The 19,257-nt window shown below is 60.9% G+C and overlaps 2 protein-coding genes across 2 annotated transcripts; one reads left to right on the top strand and one right to left on the bottom strand.

Annotated features, from left to right (window-relative positions):
• Positions 1 to 3,578: 3,578 nt before the first annotated feature.
• Positions 3,579 to 15,414, top strand: LOC130156185 (tyrosine-protein phosphatase non-receptor type substrate 1-like). Its single transcript, XM_056354480.1, has 8 exons — positions 3,579 to 3,715; positions 10,478 to 10,828; positions 11,088 to 11,405; positions 11,541 to 11,891; positions 12,166 to 12,267; positions 12,729 to 12,750; positions 13,160 to 13,199; positions 13,918 to 15,414. The coding sequence occupies exons 1-8, from the start codon at positions 3,637 to 3,639 to the stop codon at positions 14,170 to 14,172; spliced, it is 1,518 nt and encodes a 505-aa protein (XP_056210455.1). The 5' UTR covers positions 3,579 to 3,636; the 3' UTR covers positions 14,173 to 15,414.
• A 1,057-nt stretch (positions 15,415 to 16,471) lies between these two features.
• On the bottom strand, positions 16,472 to 18,085 carry PDYN (prodynorphin). The gene is made up of 2 exons (XM_056354715.1): positions 17,918 to 18,085; positions 16,472 to 17,615 (listed from the first exon to the last, which is right to left on the bottom strand). The coding sequence occupies exons 1-2, from the start codon at positions 18,056 to 18,058 to the stop codon at positions 17,049 to 17,051; spliced, it is 708 nt and encodes a 235-aa protein (XP_056210690.1). The 5' UTR covers positions 18,059 to 18,085; the 3' UTR covers positions 16,472 to 17,048.
• Positions 18,086 to 19,257: the final 1,172 nt, after the last annotated feature.

Below are 19,257 nucleotides of genomic sequence, written 5' to 3'. Positions count from 1 at the left end.
GGAATCCCGAGGGAGAAAACTCTGGGCAGGAGAAGAAACCAGTCGCCTCTGTCATTAGTGAAGCATGGCTCATTAACAGGCCTAGGTTTGGCACTACAGGGAGGAATTGAAACCTCTCCCATCTCCATCACCTGTGAGTCCCCCCTTAGCAGTGAGCCACCGCTGTCCCCGTAGGCTATTAGTGCTGGGAGGGGATCAGACCGGCTGCTCGTTAGGGAATTAAAGAGCAGTCTGGGTAAAACCAGTGCTGCAAGACTTTCAGCTGGGATCACCCTAGCAAGGCTGTAATTGCTCCTGCTGGGCTTAGACAGGAGGGTCTCTTTGGGTCCCTCCCAGAGACAGGGGTGCTCCTGCCCTGGCTGGGGGTCCCTGTGTGGGGAAGGAGCCCCCTTCCTGAGGAGGAAGCCACTTGTGCAGCTGGTCCTGCTGCCCACGCGGAGCTTCCCAGATGAAAATGGGGAAATGCAAAAGCACATTTGGCCCTTTGGTCCCTGCCGGGAGCAGTGACAATGCTGGCTGGAGCCTTTGCCCCCAGGAAGGGGGGGCCAGAACCCTGCCTGTCCCAGCCTCCCTCCAGCACCCAAACCTGCCAGGGTGGGTGAGCTGGCCCAGACCAGCCGGAGCACGTGCCTTCCCCAGAAGGGTGCTGGCAGTGTGATGCCTGTTCCTCGCTGTGCCTCAAAGCTGTGAAAATGAACCTATTCTTGAAAAGCTCTCTTAAAACGCTGCCTGCGCCCCCCGCACTGGCTGCTGCACGGCTCCCGGCGAGACCCAGGCACTTAAAGTTGTCCCTGCAGGAGCAGTGGGTTTGAGCTGAAGCATGAAGATGCTGCAAAAGCGAGCGCAGCCGGGCTGCCCGCTGGCAGCCAGGGATCCTGGCAGTGCTGCCTGCCCTGCCAAGCGCCACAGCAGCCTCCTGCTCCCCGTGGGTGTTTGGTGCAGAAGGGAGCTCTAATGATGGCGTTGCGCCTCCTGAAATGCTGCGCTCTTGCTCGGTCTCGGGCATACGAAGGAGCAGAGTGCTCCTCTCTTCCCCCAGGTTTGTTGCCAGCCCATGGGGCAGGGGCTGCCCTCTTGGGGTGGATCCTCTAAACCCCCCTGGGTGTGAGCAGGCCCCTGCGATGCCGAGTGGAAGGGCCGTGGGCAGGAGGGGAGGCAGCTGAGCCTGCCCATATGCTTCCTAATGGGGAGCAATAGCAGCTCTTCCCGGGAAGCTCATGCTGCACCATCTGCTCTGCCGTGGTACCTTCCCTTGCAGAGCTTTTTTAAGCTCCAACTTTCCTTCCCAAGCACTCCGCGGCGGCTGCTTGCGTACAGGCTGTCTCCGCTTTGTAATCTCCTTGAAACAGGTTGTCTGAACCTTCATCGCCGAGCAGGAGAACAGCCCAGACAGGCTGAAGTCAGCCAGGCCTCCAGGAACTGTGCTTCCATTTAAAAATAACCAGGAAAGTGGCTGTGAACGGCTGCAGCCCATCCTCGGTAACTTCCCTCTTGCTGGGCACCCCGAGGGTGCCTTGCTCCTGGACTGGGGCTGGGTGGGATGCCCTGGTGGCAGTGTAGGCTTCCACAAACCACTGCTAATCCCATGTCCCGTTCCTGTGCACAGTGATTGTTTTCATGCCATGCTGCATGTGCAAAAGGCCAAAGCTAACGGCTCCTCCGGGTCCCCGCTGCATGCCCTCACTGGTGGTGCGAAGGGGAAATAAAAGCAATGGCTGCACCCTGGTGTTGGCCACGAGTTATTTTACAGTAGGAGCAGCAGCGGCTGCAGCACTTGAGCGCAGCCTCCAGCTCCCCTGGGGGGCTCCCGGAGGGAGGTGCGGTGCAAGATGCCTGGGGAGGCCAGTCCCAGCTCCCAGCAGCACCAAGGGAGCTAAATTAAGGCTGAATGCAACACATGGGTGTAGCTGGGGCCGAGGGGGAGGCTGGCGGGGATGGGAACGCGCGCAGGCTGACGCTGTGCGCAGACTGATGGTGCCAAGTCACTTCAGATATCTTTGCTGTTTGTTTGTGCGAAGCTCTAAATAAAGCCGACAGCCCCAGCAGCTGCCTGGGGAGAGAGGAGGGAGCTGGCAGCCAGCCCCCCGGTGCTGCCCTCGGGGTCCAGCCCGGTGTGGGAGAGCAGCTGGATGTGATCTGGGGGTGCTGGGTGCTACCTGTGTATGCTGGGGCTGGGAGCTCCTGCTCAGCCCTGGTCTGCAGAGCGTCTGCCCCCTCCCTGGGTGGGCAGAGGGGAAAGCAGGGTGATTTTGGGAGCTGCCAGCATCATGTCTGGCTGCAGGTGGACTGTGCCCATGCAGGGCACTGGGGAACAAGCTGACCCCTGTCCTGGCCTTGCTGAAGTGCCCGTGGGTGGTGGGAGAAGCTGCAGCAGGCACAGGCAGTGGAGGACATGTCCTTGTGTCTCCCCAGGAAGGACTTTGTGTCAGGGAGAAGCAGGGGAGTGCAGGGATGTGCATCCTAGGGATGCTCTCATCCAGATGCCCTTGGCACCCTCCCTCAGTTTCATCTCCCATTGCAGCTGCCTCGGGCTCTTGCCTCTCCCTGCCACAGGTTCCTGATGAGGGGACATCGTGAGGATGTCCCCATGCTGCCAAGACAGGGACAGGTCTTCCCTCTCCATCGCCATCCACCCCAGCGGTCTGTGCTGCACTGGGGTCCCCTCCTTGCTCGGACCCTCCTGGGCTGAGCCGGCCTGCCTGCATGGCACCGCCACAATGCCACTCGTGCCCCTGCCACCGGCTGTCCCAGCTCAGCCGTGGGCCCTTGGGGGGCACAAATCACCCTGCGTGTCCAGCAGCCCCGATGCTGCGTGCACCCTGCCCCCCAGTTCCAGCACAGGGCCCCAAGCCGTGCTGGTGGCCACGCTGGCCCTGGCACAGGAAGCCTGTGGCCAGCTGGGGGACCCCAGCCCCCCACCTGGCAGCCCTGGTGCCACTCAACCATCCTTCCTCTGCCCCAGCTGCTTCCTCCTCCAGCCTGCCCTGGGCGCTTCCTCCTGGCCCGGGGCGGGCCGGGCACCCCGGGGCTCCTGGCAGCCCTGCCCGGGGGTCCCGCGGCACCGGCCCGGGGGGTGTCCCCCAGCCCACCTTAAGGCGGCGGCGCACCGGGGGTGCCGTTACCAAAGCAACTTCGCTCCGGGCCGGGCGGTGCTGCCTTCGCCCCCGCCACCGGGAAAGCGGCCTGAGCGCGGGGCGGGGAGCGCGGGGGGGGGGGGGCCCGCGCCGGGCCGGCCCCATCCCGCCCCGGTGCCACGGCAACGGAGGCGGCGCGGCGGCGGGCGGCAGGCGCGGCTCCGCTCGGCACCGGGGCACGCGCCCGCCCGGGGCCCCGCCGCGGCGGCCCCGTCAGAGCCCCAGGGCCCGGGCAGCGCCCGCGGGCGGCGGGGCCGCGCGTGTGCTGCGGGGCGGGGGGGGCAGCCGCGGGGCGGGGGGCAGCCCTCCTTCCTCATTTTGGGGCTGAGAAGAGCGATTTCCTTCTCCAGCTGCAATTCAGCTTTTTTTTTTTCCCTTTATGTTTTCGTTTTTTTTTTTTTTTTGCCTTTAACATAAAAAAGCGAAGCCCGCCGCGATCGAAGCCCGCCGCGGAGCCGCGCTTTGAAGCCGCTCCGGTCTGCGCTGCCCAGCCGGAGCCGCGATGGAGCCGCTGCCCCGGGGCCCCGGCCGCGCCGCCTGGCCGCTGACCTGCCTGGTGCTGCTCTGCCTGCGCTGGCCAGGTAAGCCATGGCTGCCCCTGCCCGGCTCCCCCCTGCTGCCACCCCCCCTGCCGCTTTGGCTCCTTTGCCATCCCCCCTCCCCTCCATCTCTCCCTGCTGCCCCCCGCCGCGCGCCCGGTTTGACCTTTCCGCGGGGTGACCTAGAGCGGCGGCTGGGGGGGAGGGGGGCTCTCTCGACGGCCCCTCTGGAAGCAAACTTCCAGGCGGACATTCCCCTTTTCCAGCGAGACGAGGGAAGCAGGCAGGGACGTGAAGAGGCATGTTGTTCCACCCGTGTGCTGGCACCCCTTGCCAGCTCCCTCCGAGGCAGATCTCCAAGCGGCCCGGGGATGGGGGAGCGGTGGAGCCGGGCGAGGGGGGGGCTGGCGAGGGCTGCCGGCCTCCTCTGCCAGCAACTTGTTTTTCTTGCTGCCCTCCTGCTTCCCCCGCTGGTGTACGCAGTCCTGGCTGCTCTACCCAACTGTTGAGCACCGGAGCGGTGGGATTGCATCGTCCTCCCAGGCACCTGGTGTCATCCAGTGCTGGCCTGGGGCCACCTCGGGCTGCTGCGCCAGCCCCAGCGGGTACCCCAGCGGGTACCCCAGCCCTCCCTGGGGCTCCACCGGGCCCTGGTGCGCGCTCGGGGATGCAGCCTGGGAAGGGATGATCAGAGCGCGCGCCGCTCCCCGCCTGTTTCCCTTCCCTTATGAGCAGTGGGAAGTTTCTCGCCCCACCGCCGGCGAAGCCCCATGGTGGCTGCTGCTTTCAAGGATGTTTCCTTTCTAGGATGTTTCATTTCACTGCTCTTCGTCTCCGGCGGTATCGCCAAGCAATTGCTGTCCTCCCTGCCCGGTGCTGTCGGCACCTTCGGGGAGGGATGGGGCTTTTTGGGCAAACCTCCTGGGGCAATCGCAGTGCACGTGCAGGAGATCGCACTGCTGAGTGTTTTGCCTGATCTGTCCAAATTGCGCACCTTCCAACTGGGTCCTGCTACACGCAGCCCAGCCCAGGCTCCCACGTGGTTGACACGCTTGTCCCACAGGAGGGAAAGCCACGCTCTCCCAGGCCCATTGGAAACGTTGACTGTCAGAGCTTCACTAGGGCAGAGAGTTGAGCGCAAACTTGAGCAGAAAGCAAATGCTTTCAGCACGGCACTCCTGGCTTTGAGTTGCCTGATCACAACTGAGAAGTGTTGGCCCCGAGCTGAAAACTCCCGGTTGCTGAAAGCCAAGAAGGCTTTGGCGGCGAGAGCGGCTCCAGCGAACCGTTGCGATTTCCTGCCTTGAAAGAATGGCTTGAGCAAAGCTCCTGAGTTAATTAAACGTGGCCTTGGAGTAAGAACCCCATTTTTCCAAGGCAGCTATAGGGAAAGAGCTGTCCTGGGGCAGAAAGGCCCGGGTTGCAGGGTGTTTTGCATCCCTGATTCCAGGTGCAGGCACATAGAAATTTTTTTTTTTTTTTTTTTTTAATTTCCACCCCCACACAGTGCAGACCCTGCAGTGAGCCCCTCCTGGGCCACGGCTCAGGCTAAGCATGAACTCCAGAAGAGCTGGCCCAGGCTCCCATGCCAGAGGGCAATTGCTTCACCAGCGCTTCTGCAGAAGCAAAGGGAAAAGGGAAGGTCCTGCAGGAGATCTTCCTGTAGGACAAAGAGGAGTGAGATGCTGGGAAACCAAATTGCAAAGCCCTGTTGCAAAATCTGTGCCGTGCGGGCGTTTCTTGATGGAGGGTTTCAGCTGCGTTTCCCAGAGCCTCCTCTAAAGAGGAAATCTGTTTGGTTGTGGGGCTCTGGCTTTCAAGCTGAATTTCTGCTAATGCTGTAGGAGGAACGCTCGCAAATGGTGGCTGCGTGTGATCCGAGGCTTCCTCTGATGTCACGTATGTAAAATATAGCCTTTACTATAACCGTCCCCATGCTGCTCTGGGATTTGCATAGCACTTGACAGCTATCCCCAGGTCTCTTCTTGTCTTCCCCTGAACTGTGGATTCCAGGCCCCTTTTATAGGCAGCACCTGTTAGTTCCCCGCCGGCAGCCCCACTGCAGGTGAAATTCCAGCAGGATTATTTTGGGGCTTCTCTTGCCCATCAGCCTGTTCCTTTAAGGAGTGATCTTGGAGCTTTGGATGCCGGTGACCAGCTGCACGTTGCTTCTGGAGCATGCAGCCCTCCTCTCACCATCCTGGAGCTCCTTACCCAGCTCCTTTGGAAGAAAAAAAAAAATTAAAATCTATTTTTATCAGGAAGCATCCGAGCAGCCTCTCCTGAATTAAACCCCGGCCTCTGGCAATCTGTTCAGTATCAAATACTTCAAAAGGTGGAATATAGCAAAAAAAATGTGTCACTGAGGTGGAAAACTTGCACTGCAGTGAGAGGGCTGGGGATTATTTTGCTCTCAAATTAAACTGAATAACAGGAGGGAGGCTCTGCCAGACCAGGCGCAGCACGATGTATGTGCTCGTGCCTCTTCTCTGGGCTGGAAGTGCTCTGGGTCCGCATTGCGAGGGTGCTCCCACCTACGTGGGAACAGCCACGTGCTGATTTTCAGGGCTCTAAACCCCTTTGATAATTCTGGAGCATAAGACAGAGCAGACTACAAGGTCAGAGCACCTAAAGTCCCCTCGATCTTGGGGGCAAACAGTTCGTACTCTGATGCTAGGTGATTTGATGTCTGAGAAAATAGTGTCGTTGGGTGGCACTGGGAATGTGCGGGTGGGAGGCAAGTTTGCGCTGAAGTGGTGCTTGTGGTGAGAAATCGTGGTGTGTCCCATGTGTTTGCAGCATGAAGACCACCCCCCCCTGCATCCTACTCCTGGTGCAAGAGTGTGTTGTGAGCATACAGGGCTCGCACAGGCTGCTGGCAAATCTCTGCTGGGAGGGGGCTCAGCCAGGTTCCTGGCCCCACCACTCCTTGGGGCGAGCACCCAGAAAGGGGAAGGAGGAGAGACATCTTCTGCTGGGTACAAGGAGAAGCTGCCTTCAGGGGGAAGGGAGGAAAGGAGCTTTAGTGGAAACTTTGCGTTTTCTGACTTGCATATACTGGGGTTTTCTATCAACTTCCCCTTTGTGTTTTCCCACGATGAGGGTGGTGGATGCATCCTTGGGGTGCTGCTGCTGCTGGAGTCTGAAGGTGTTTCTGAGCACGTGGTGGATCAGGTTAGCCCTGGTGCCGGGTAGGCAGGTAGAGAAGTTGGTTGGCCTGACTGGACTCATGCTGCTCAGCCGGGAGGTGTGCGTGGGTTTTGTTATGGCAGTGTGGTGTTAACACGGCATATCATGGCTGGAGCTCACCTATAATAGATCTCCAGCAAACCCTGCACAGCGTGATCTGAAGAGCAGTGGCCAAGCAGAGCTGTGTGTGAAAGTCTCCGTAACGTGGTGGCTCACAACAGAATGCATGGGGAAAATATGTGAAAAGACTCATTTAGTCCTATCTGAGAGGCTCTGTAGAGCCACAGGGTGTTCTCCGCAGTGACCGAGAGACTGAGCGCTGCCAGTGGTGCCTCCTGGCAGGCTGTGCTGGGGGCAGCATGAAGCCCCTTATTCCCTGGCTGTTCTGGAAGCAGCAGCACCGCCAGAAAAGCCCCACTGCAGTGGCACCTCTGGCAGCCTGTCGCTGCCCGACAGCACGCGCCCTGCCTGCAAATCCCTTGGTGCAAGGAGCAGGCAGGGTGCTCTCACACCGCTGCCCGGCGAGGAGGTGATGCAGGCTGGGCGGTGTGAGATGCATGCAGACCATCGGCAGCCTGGCTGCAAACGTGGGTTCTTGCAGAGGCAGCCCTGCTGCCTGCAAAGCAAATACCCCCCTGGAACCCCAGGGAGGCAGAAGCCTTGTGCCGAGGTGGTGGGGGGCTCTGGCCCCGGGCATGGCTTCACCCAGCCACGCATGGTTTAACTGCCCGGTGCTTTTGCAGGTGTTGCTCTGAGACCCCATCGCTGCAAAGAAATGTGCTTTGAGGCCGGGCAGCGCTCGTGCTGCTCGCCCTGACCATGCTCCGGCGCTGGGGTCGGCTCCGGGACCCCAAGGCGGGTGCTTCCCCTGGCTCTGTCCCCTCTGGCGTGGCATGTGCCTCGTGGGGAACTGGACAGATGGAGGGAGGGAGGATGAAGAGGAAGCGCTTGGCTGGCTGCGGGCTGGGCTGGGCTTGGCTGAGCGGGGTGGCGCTGGGCCCCCTGAGCAGGGCAGCTCTCCCCGGTGCAGTGGACCCTCGAGGAGACACCTTGAGGGTGGGTCACCACCCTGCAGAAGTTGCTTTTACACAGGATTGTAGAGAGGAGCAGTGAGTGATGCGTTCATCACAGGGCACAGAGCCCCTGCAGGGGGAGGGAGCCTGGCTCCTGGCCCCTGCTTCCCACGGCTGCACGCAGGCTGCACAGCCCTTGCTGCATTGCAATGCCACCTGCTAATGCGTGGTGTGGCAGCACTGGTTTCATTTGCCCAACTTGGTGGAGTGAACAATTAGCAATGTGACCACCCTGGGCATGGGAAGGGGCTGGGGGGTCTGTGCGGTGGGTGCTCTGTGCCCAGGGCAGCCCAGTCCCCCGCCTGCGTCGTGTCCCCATGTGGAGGCTCAGCAAGAGGTGGATGATGCCTTTCAGACTTCCTCTGGGCATTTCTCAACTGCTTCTTGCGAAAGGTCTGGGGGCAGGAGGCAGCAAGCTCGGGAGGTGCCACAGCAGCGGAGGCTGGCAATGCATGCCCTGTGTCACAGCCCTGCTCTGCGCAGGGCTGCACGAGCTCCTGCTGAGGGCCCGGACTCGCCCCGATTTGGGGGGTCAGCTGAGAAATGTGGGCTCCCCTCACCTTGCAGAAGCTCAGGGTGCTGCTGCTCAGACACAAGACAGAAGAGGCTCAGCCTGAACGACTCATTCGGACGTGACACTAATCAGGTTTCCATGCTTTTGTGCTTGTCTTATGGGACAAACTTGTTTTGGTGCTGAGTGCTACTACTGCATCAGCCTTGGCGTGGCTTCAAAGGGAAGCACCAAGGGCTGAAGGTTTTGGCTGCAAGCATCAGCCTGTGCCGGGGAGGCAACGGACTAATGCCCTGGGCAAAAGGTTTTTAACCTGGGGAGTCTGTAGAAAGTGGGGTCCTGGTGACTTTGGCCATTGAGACTGAGTAATTGTGCAGTGAGAACATCTGTGGGTACATCAAATACCACTGGAAGTCAGAAGGGATTAACAGCTGCCAAAAATCCTCTCCAGTAGGAGCCAGCTGTGGCTGAGAGGGGTCAGAGCAGCTCATCCTGCAGTGGGTCCTCCTGGGAACATCCAGCCGAGAGTTTTGTCCCATGCTAGGGGTGGCTGCGGCGGGGGCTGTGGAGGTTCCAAGGGCAGTGTTTGCAGGAGTCGCTGCCCTGGGTTTTTCTGCTGTGAGAGATGTGGGGTGCAGCTGGAGCCCTCCAGCCAACAAGGCTGGGGAGCCGGCTGTGCTGATGCGGCTCCCACATGCCCAGGATGCTGGTCCATACGTGCCCAATGCTGCTCAGCTGCAGCAGGAGTTACCTGCTCAGATATAGTAGTCTCTGGTTATCGCCATCCTGGGAAGTGTTTAAAAAATGCATAGATGCGATGCTTGGGGATGTGGTTTGGTGGTGGACTTGGCAGTCCTGGGTTAATGATTGGACTTGATCTTAAAGGTCTTTTAATCTTAAAGATTCTATGATTCTGTGTGAGCGTGACACTGGTTCTGTGTGCCACTTGCCAGCTCCGGGACTGCAGCAGTCAGCAGTGCCTGGCCCCTGTTAGCAGCAGGCAGATTTAAGTGGTTCTCCCACCTCTCTCACACGTTGCTTTAAAATGTTCCTTTGAGCAGTGACCTGTATTGAAATCTCATTCGATTCAGTTGCAATAACTATATCGGCATGGCAAGCACTGCCGAAGTTAACCCCTGGAGGAGCAGTGCTGCGCGGTGGCTCTTCCTTCTCCTGCAGCTGTTTTTGGGGAGCAGCAGCACCGGCTCCTGGTGCACCGCACTGATGCGGCGGTGAGCTCAGACCCTTGTCCCTGCCGGCTCTGGCTGCAGGTCCGCCGAGATGGGTTTTGGTATTGCCTGTCCTTGGGGAGAGCGGAGACCCTGCTCTTTTCCTGGAGACCTTGGGAGTTTCTCCCAGCCTGACAGTGCATGCGGGAAGTTGCGTTGGCACCCATGGGTGCTTAGGTGGGGGTCGCTTGGGACAGCACCTTTCTGTTTGTGCGGGGACGGTTGGCTGGATTAGGGAATGTTGCTATTGAGGTGCTCCGAAGGGGACTGCTCTCCTCTGTTGGTGACAAGCGGGAATGGCGTCTGCCTGGCTGGCACCGGTACGGCTAATGGCTGTGCTCTGCTGGCCTCACGGAGGCTTGGCTTCGGTGCAGAAATGGGGCAGGTTCAGCGCAGAAAACACGGTATTGCATCTGCAAGGGGAGCTTGCTTTCTGGAGCACCTTGCATTTTGTGCCCTTGTCTCCTCCTGACTGACAAAGCCAAGCGGCTACAGAAGGTGGCACGGCGTGTGTGGGCAGCTGGGATGTGCTCGATGTTTTAGCTGTGCAGAATACATGCCATGTGCTGTTATCTAGCAAAGCTCCGGCCAGCTCCACCGCTGTGACCTGCGGGCAGAGGTCTGTGCCAGCTGCTGTAACCGCAGCCTCTCCCCTGGGCTCCTGGTGCTGGCACAACCCTGTCACCCAGGGGCCCCGCTGACCAGAGCTGTGTGTCCAGCCTGTCCCGTGGCTGGGGAGGGCAGGTGGGGACCCTGGCCAGGCGTGTGGTGCCAGGTGGGACTTGGTCTGTTTTTTCCCCAGGTGCGGGTGCCCAGGCGGGTCAGAGCTTCCAGCTGCAGCAGCCCCAGACCAAGGTGTCGGTGAACAAGGGGAAGATGTTCACCCTGACCTGCACCACGTCCGGAGGTGGTCCCCTTGGCCCTGTGAAGTGGCTGAAGGGCTGGGGCAGCGAGAACGAGACCATTTACGACCAGACAGGCTCTTTCCCTCGTGTGACGAGGGCAGTCAGTGGGTCTGATGTGGACTTCACCATCCACATCATGGATGCTCGCCTCGAGGATGCCGGCAGCTATTACTGTGTGAAGTTCAGCAAATCACTGGGTGGTGTTCAGGTGTTTCAGCACGGCAAGGGCACAGAGGTGTCCGTGCACGGTGAGTGGGGCTCCCAGAGCAGCTCCCGGTGGATGCCAGCCCTGCTGGGCGCAGCCCCCAGCACAGCCCAGCCCAGCACGGTGGGCTCTGCTGTGGGTGAGCGGAGATGGGGAAGGGGCTCGGGGGCCGGTCCCAGGAGGGTTCTGTGGGCCACCCCCGGGCAAATCTGTGCCCCCACAGGAGACCCCGCTCCCTGCAGCCCTGGCGCCGGCTGGGGGTGGCAGAGCCTGGTCTGATGGCCCCACACTTCTTCCCACAGCCAAACCCAGCCCCCCGGTTGTGTCCGGGCCCCAGCACAGAGTGGGGCCGGGGCAGTCGGTGCCTTTCACCTGCACGGCCGGGGGCTTCTTCCCCAGAGACATCAGCGTGAAATGGTTCAAGGACAGGAGCCCAATTTTGGCTCGGCAGCCCCAGATCATCACCCCTGAGCAACTGAAATCCTCCTACAACATGTCCAGCACCCTGACGGTGATGCTGAAGGAGGACGACGTCCGCTCACAGCTCATCTGCGCGGTGCAGCACCTCACGCTGACGGCCCCGCTGACGGGGACGTACCAGCTCAGCAAAGCCCTGCGAGGTGAGGGCTGGGAGGGGAGTCGGCGCTTGAGGTGCCCAGCTTCTGTGGGGCTGGGGGTCCTGGGGCAGGGACAGGGCACCCTGCGGGGAGCAGAGCCAGGGGACACCAGGCACCAGGTGCTGCCTTTCTTCCCAGTTTCCCCCAGTGTCCACGTGGATGCTGACCTGCCGAGCCTCTCTGAGGTGAACAAGACCGCGAACTTCACCTGCCACGTGAAGGGGTTTTACCCGCGAGGGGTGACCATCACCTGGCTGGAGAATGGGACGGAGATAAAGGTGGAGAACACCTCCCAGCCGGTGGAGACCCCACAGGGCTTGTTTGAGCTGAGCAGCCTGCTGCAGGTCCAAGCGACGGAGGAGAAGAACGGGTCCGTGTTCACCTGCCGAGTGGTGCACGACGCCCAGGACCCCATCAGCAGGACGGCCACCCTGCGGATCGCTGCCCCAGCCAGAGATGGACTGAGCGACTGGTCCCAGACATATAATGGTGCGTGGAAGCCACTAGGCTGTTGTCCCTGCCGGGGAGACTGTAAGATGTCACTTGCCTGAGAAAGCTCAAACTCCCACCAGAATCTGGTTCAAGGACACAAATCTCCACGGTGGGGGAGGGGGGAGGGAGGAGGGGCGTGATGCTGGCAGGTACTGAGCTGTCATTGTCTGTGATTCAGGCGTCATCAGGTCTACCCAGCTGTAAGGCTGCAGGGACATGGTTGGTACCAGTGTTTTCAGGCCCGTGGTGACCCTTTTCTTTCATGTTTCAGGCAATTTGCTGCTCATCTATATTGTGGTGGGAGTGGTCTGCACTGTGCTGGCACTGCTGGTGGCTGCCATTCTTTACCTCATCCGAGCAAAGCAGAGCAAGGGTAAGGAACCAAGTGCATGGCGAGGAAGCAGCTGCTCCCGACCCCCTTCTCCCTCTCTCCTGAGCATCACTGCTTGGAGGCTGAATTCATGCCTGTGCTGCTGCAGCTCCTGCCCAAAGGGCAGGATGGAGCAGAGCTGGCCAGGTTGTTTGCAGGCTGCAGGGAAAGCTCTGCCTGCTTGCTGCTGCGCGCCAGTGCCTGCCAGCAGCAAACGTGTTGTTCCTGGTACCTAAAATGTCTGACACCCCCCTGCCCTCTGCCAGGAGCATGTGGTAAATGGAGTGAAACTCCACAAAACTGCAGGAACTTGCCTCTGGGAAAAGATGCATATCTGCTCCTGCAGCAGTCTCTGCACTCTGCATGTGGGCTTGCGTGCCCGGGGAAGCTGGGGGTGGGTGGGGGTGGTGTGTGTATGTTGTTTCCTAAACTATTTCTTTCCTAAACTATTTTTCTTCTGGCAGGTAAAAGCTCACCATCTGCTAGGTAAGTTCACATCTTCTCTAGTCACTGAGTGACTCGTGAGCACTCTGAGCTGGACACCTCCAGCCTGCAAAGGGGGTCCCTTGGGATCAGGATGGAGCTGGATGCCCGTTTGTTGCAAAAGGAAAGGCAGGAGCGCAAGCTTTGCCAGTCTCCCTGGTTGTGGTTCTGCCCCTGCAGTGATCTTGTACCCAAACTCTTGGCTTTTGGTGAGGCTGAATGAGCAGGTGGGAGCCAGCTCCCCAGCCTGCAGAGGTGTAGCTGGACCAGGACGTGAGCAGATGCTCACTGGTGAGGACTCGTGCTGCTGCAAGGACTTGGTTTTGCATCTGAACCTCCCCAGCTGCTCCATCACTAGGGAAGAGGCAACGGGGCGCTCAGTCGATCTGACTTATTTTGTTCCCCCTTTCAGGTTACACGAGCCGGAGAAGAGCAGCGAGGCCACTACCCAGGTGTGTTGCTTGACCCCGCACGCAGGGAGGGAGCCGGGCCAGGGGCAGAGGCAGGAGCTGGAGAGTGGTGGTTCCTGCGTGAAACACCTCCGTGTCTCCAGTGGAGGGTGGTGGTTCCCCTGTGAAACATCTCAGTGTCTCCACGCTGTGGCTGGAGAGGGAAGAGAAGCTGCCCCAGGGATGGGGTAGCCACTTCCCAGCATCTTTTCTGCCTTCGCCCTCTCTCCTCCTCCTCCTCCTCCCAGGAAAGTCTGGGTTAGTGCTGCCTGCAGAACCAGCTGTGCGATAGCCGGCCAGGCTATTTGTGGAGTTATTTTGCATTTGGTGACGCCGTTGCGGGCAAAGTCGTGATCAGCATCAATCTGCCTGTCCCACCCAGCCTCTGCCAGCTCCCACGTGGGCATCGCTGGGCAGCCTGGCCCCTGCCCAGCCCTGCCAGGATGGGGTGATGGCAGGGCTGCAGTGGTGGCTCTTGAATCGCGGTGGTGGCTCCCAAGGCTGTCAGTGGCAGCTGTGGCTGATGGTTTTGAAGATGTAGCGTGGGGTAAAGCATTGCTGCAGGATTGTTTCCCCCTGTACAAGCAGCGACTGAGCTGTCCCAGGTCACAGCTGCAGCCGGATTGATCTCAGTGAGGGGCTTTGGGTTGGTGCCTGGGTGGACACGGTGGGGGCTCCTCTCTTGTCCTCCCAGAGGAGGAACTTTTGGTGCCTCACACAGGAGTCCGACCCCAACAACCTGACCTACGCAGACCTGAACTTTGACAGAGAGAGGAAGACCATCCGCCGGATGGTGGAGATGAGCCAGCAGTCAGAGTACGCCTGCATCCAGACCAGCCAGGCACCCACCAGTGATGACAACCTCACCTACGCCGACCTGGACATGGTGCACCTCAGCAAGGCACCCAGGCGACCGGCCCCGCGCCCTGAGGAGGCCAGCTCAGAGTATGCCAGCGTCCAGATCCCGAGGAAATGAGCAAGGCTGCAGTGGCTGCCGGGACCCCCTGTCTCACGGGGAGCCGCCCTGCTCCTCTCCAGGAGGGTTTTCTTGGAAGCACCAAGAGTGATGTGAAGATGCACTGCGGTACCCGCGTTTTGGGATGGAAGTGGAGCCACCAATACTGTGAGGGTTGGCTCCCCCCCACAGAGACCCAGTTTTGGAGGGCAACTTGGTCCTGGGGCTGCCAGCTCCATCCCTTTGGGGCTGTTCAGCCTTGGGGTGCCAGGTTTGCCTGCCAGCCGCTCCTTGAGAAGCTCCAGCCGGGCTGAGGGGATGGGGACAGTGACTCTGTGCCAGCTGCCATGGGGATGCTGCTGCCTGGCCAGGCTCGCACAGCTTCCCACAGTGCCCTGACCCTGCAGGGACCAGCTGGGGCCCCTGTGCTGCCTTCTGCTGCCGGCACCTGAAAACAAACTTTGGCTTTAAAGGAAGGACCGAAGCGTCCACCTCTCTCTTCCCAAGTGTCCCTTCTGCGGGACTTCTGTCTCGCACCAAGGCCAATAAGGCTGGGAAGGCTGGTGAGCCGAGCCCCCCTGCTGCAGGCTGTCCCCCATCCTGCTGCCCGGGGAGGCTCCAGGTACAGCTTCCTGGCACCGAGCATCCTCCTCCTCCTCGTCCTCTGCACAGCCTTGCCCCACACAGGGACCCACCAGCGCTGCCCCAGGCTTGTACAAAGTGTGCAGCTCCACGCCGGCTGGGCTGCGGGTGCCCCCGCCAGCCTGGCACCCTCCCGGAGCTCCCCACAGGTACTGTGTAACATGTTTTGACTGTTTGACATGTAACTATTAATTTTTAGAGCTAAACCCCAATGTTTTGTGTTGTACGTGGGTGTACTGCTGTGTACTTAACACTAGAATAAGATGTGCAAAATTAAGACAGAGGCCTCAGTAAAGACCTCTAAGCCCTGTAGAGTTTCTAAGAGTTTTACATGGCCCCCCCGCAGCTCTGCTGCGGGGGCCAGGCAGACTCCCCGCAGCCCACCCGTGGGGACAAGTGTCTTCCATGTGCCACCGCATCGCTGGCTCCTGCAGCACCCAGGTGGCCTTGCAGCAGCAGGCAGGCATGGGGCTGGCCCCCCGTGGCTGCTGCGGGGGGGCAGGGGGGCCTGGTGACGCTTTGAGAATCATGTGACTGCTTGTACAGACTTTCCTTTTTTTTTTCTTTTTGCTTGCAAGATATTTTTATAATAAAAGTGAAGAGTCCTGTGCTGCTCCTGCACACCCCTGTGTCCCCGTGCTTGGGGCTGTACCTGGTCACAGGCACTGGGGGTGCGTGGTGGGGTGGGGGGCCTGTATGTCCTGCAGTGAGGTGGGAGGGGGGTCTCATCCTGCACAGCCCCGTGGTGTGCTGCACAGGGAGGGAAGACAGCAGGAGCTGGAGGTTGGGATGGGGGTTATGGTGCTGCTTCCCCTGGGTAGCGTGAGGGAGGGGAGCAGCCCCCCCCAAGGGCAAGGACAGACCAGCATCTGGCCAGCTGCATCTTTAGGTGCCCCCGTTCTCTGGGAGCTGAGCTGGTGTGCCCAAAGCGGGGTGCAGGCAGGCCAGGTGCTGGCCACAGCCTGTGCCTTGGGTGAGCTGAGCGTGCCAGTGCTCTGCAGTGACCTCCCCCCATTCCCACCCCGCAGCCGGCGCCTGGGCCATGGCTGGCACATGAGGTGATGATGCCTTGTGGAGAGTGAGGCCACAGAGGAGATACTCAACAGGAGGGCTGCTGCCCAGGCTGGGTGTTCTCAGCACTGAGCTGCTGCCGGTGGGCTTGTGCCCTCCTCAAAGCATGAGGGGGAAGGGGACAGCTTGCCCACTGCCCTTCCCTGCTGGGGCAGCTGCCATGATTCCCCCGGGAGCCTCCCCTGGGTGCAGCTGGGGGTGAGTGGGTGGTCCCGCTGTGCTGCGGGAGGTCCCCAGCCAGCACCTGGGGTGCACCTGAGCATCCCTGCCCTTGCTGGGCTGGGGGGCCCTGCCTCCCCTGTGGCAGCAGCGATGGGGTGTGTGGGGTCCCACATTCCCCCTTGGCACCCGTGGCACAAGGAAGGTGCCACCATGCGCTGCCTGTGTGGTATCCCAGGCCTGGGCACCCACAGCCCCCTCAGGCCCCAGCTTGGGGTGCATGGTTCCCTCATGCTGAGGGCTTGGTCCTCACTGTGGAAGATGCTCAGCACCTGGCACGGCTTCAGCTTCATTGGCATCTGCCTTTTATTGGCTGCGGGGGGGAGCAGGGGCTGGGGCAGGGGTCGAACCCTGCCTCGGGGGTCGTTCTTGGAGGGGGAAGCCCAGGGGCACCAGGCGGGCGCTGGGACAGGTGGGAGGTGGCGAGTGGCTCCGGGAGGGGAGTTGGGGTTGTGCTCAGCCGGCTGCCTGCCCCGGTGATGGTTCCGTGGCACCAGCCCTGCCCAGCCCCCTCTCCCCACGGTGGTGCTGGCTGTGTGAGCCATCTACCAGCCCAGAGGGCCTGATCCTGCCCCATTTCATCCTTCCCACTGCTCAGAGGCCATTGCCCTGTACATCAGCTGTGATGTTTTCCAGACCCAGCTGCAATTCTGCAGCTGCGGCAGGGTGCAGGATATGTCCCCCCACCTTGATTTGCCCCCTGGAGCCCTGGGGCTGGATCCACGGCCACACCACCAGCAGCCGGAGGAGTGGTGCTGTCCCCTCGATGCACAGGGTCCCTAAGGGATGGGCAGGTGAACCAGAGAGGGACAACTGGGGAGGGGGACTGACCCATGGTCGCCTAGGGGGACGAGGCAGGGGTGACACCGGCCACACCGGGCTGGGCGGGGGCTGGGGCTGGGGGTAATGGCGCAGTCTGGGCTGGCAGTGTGGGGACCGTGGTGCCGCCCATCCCACACCTGGCTCTATAGGTCCGAGACCTCCCCTGAGTAGGCGCTGGGGTCCTCGTCTGACCGTGTGGTGACCTTGAACTGCCGCCGCAGGAAGCCTCCATAGCGCTTTTGATTGTCCCACTTGAGCTTGGGCCGGATCCGGCGCATGAAGCCACCATAACGCTTGTGCAGCTCTGCCAGCTCCTGCCCCTCGGCCCCAGCGCCCGTGGGCTCCTCAGCCCCAGCGCCCACCGGCCCCAGGTAGTCCTCAGGGGCCGCCCGCTCCCCCGGCTTGCGGCCAAAGCCCCCGAACTTCTTGCTGAAGCTGCCCTTGCTGTGGGCATTCTCGCGCAGCAGGGCAAGCAGCTTCCCCTTGGCCATCTTCTTCATGAAGCCCCCATAGCGCTTGGCCGGTGCCATCAGCAGCTCCCCAGGACCCAGCTCCTGCTCCAGCTCTGCCTCGTCCTCCTCTGCCCCCTGAGGGGATGGGTCTGTCCCTTCGGCCAGGGCCACCAGCGGGGCCAGGAGCGCCAGCGCCTTCCTGCACATCTCCCACTCAGGTCCGGGTGGCGAGGAGCCCTGGCATTCCCACAGGCACATCTGCAAGACAGCGGCCGCAGCGGCCCCAGGGTGCCCGCCAGCATCACCCCACTGCTCAGGGTGATCCCCTGCCTTCCTCCCACCCCGTGCCATGGGTGCCCCTGCCCCAAGCCCAGGAGTCCGTGCTCACCATGCTGCCAGGCTCAGCCAGGAGCCGAAGCTTGCACCTTCCCAGCACCCTGGGGTGCCCACAACCATCACTGTGGCAACACCCAGCTTTGCTCACCATGCACTGGCACCCACGATGCCCCCGCTGCTGGGACCCCCCCCCCCCCCAATGGCTGCATGGGGCCAGCACTCACCAGGGGCCAGATGCTGCTCTCAGTGCCGTGGGTCTGTGCTGTGCAGAGGGAGCACTGGGTCACGCAGTTGGTGGATGCCGCTGTGGCCAGGGAGAGGCAGAGTGCCAGCGCCAGTGCCCGCTGTGCCATCTCACCCCGCATCTGTTGCCTGGGGGAAGGTGAGACAGCTCAGAGCCTGTCACCTTCTCCGCGCTGGCCCTGGGGAACCCATCACCATGCCGCTGGCACCCTCGGTGTGGGACACCTACTGCCTCCACCTGTGTGGACGCTCCTGGGGATGTGCACCACGACCTGTGCCTGTGCCCGTGCAACTCACCTCCGGGTGCTGCTCCTGGTCCCAGGCAGGGAGAGAAGGGGGCAGGTCTGACCAGTGGGGACACCATGGGATGCGATCCCTTACCCTGGCTGCAGCCTGGTCCCTGGGGCAGGGACCACCCATCCCATCCCATCCCATCCCATCCCATCCCATCCCATTCCACCCCACCTCACCCCACCCCATCTCCCCCATCTCTCTTTCCATATCATTAGAAAGAAAAGACCCTTTTTCTCTTTAGCACTGAGTTTCTCTGCAATATTGTGATCAGCATGGAGGGGATTAATCACTGGCTCTCCCTCTTGGCCTTGGGGAAGAGCAGCACCGTGATTGGAGCCATGAGCAGGAAGGGGACCAGGGATGCCATCAGCTGGTATGGACTCACCCCATGCTGCTGTACCCCATGCCAGCACAGCCCGGCTCCCCTCCCTCCTGCCTGCCACTTCTGCTGAGCTGGTGCAGCAGGAGGGCGAAAAAGCCAGATTTCAGGTTCAAGCCTACCTGCAAACCGTGATCGCCATCCTTCAGCCTGCGGGGAGCCCTGTCAGAGCCTCTGGCCTCCACGGATGAAGCCAGGGAGGGCTGAACACACCGTGCAATAGCTGGGAGGGGGGCTGTGCAATGGCTGGGAGGGTGGCTGTGCCGGCAGCAGTGCTCAGAGCCCCCCAGGTGAGGCTGGAGGGGCCGGTGCCAGCCCTGGTTGCAATGTCACAGGACTGTGGTGCCACCAGGACCACGATTGCCCCGGGAACAAGAGCCAACCCCAAAGGGGTGCACTGGCAGCAAGCACTGCCTGCTGCTTTTATCTGGGGTGGAAAGGCATGACCCAGAGGGATCTGTTACACATTAATGACGCATGTTAGAGACTATTGTCTTCTCCAGCAGTATCTGTTAATGTACTGTAATTGGTACTGATGAAGAAATGTTAATGCCACAGTATTAATTCATGCTAGATTAAAATTTAATTTGAATTATCTGCACCATTGTGTGTCAAGCCGTCTGCATTCCTTGGCTGCACCGCACACCG

The sequence above is a fragment of the Falco biarmicus genome, chromosome 10 (genome assembly GCF_023638135.1).
Source record: "Falco biarmicus isolate bFalBia1 chromosome 10, bFalBia1.pri, whole genome shotgun sequence".
NCBI classification, from domain to species: domain Eukaryota; kingdom Metazoa; phylum Chordata; class Aves; order Falconiformes; family Falconidae; genus Falco; species Falco biarmicus.
Note: the sequence above shows the minus strand (reverse complement) of the source record. Positions and strands in the feature narration are given on the sequence as shown.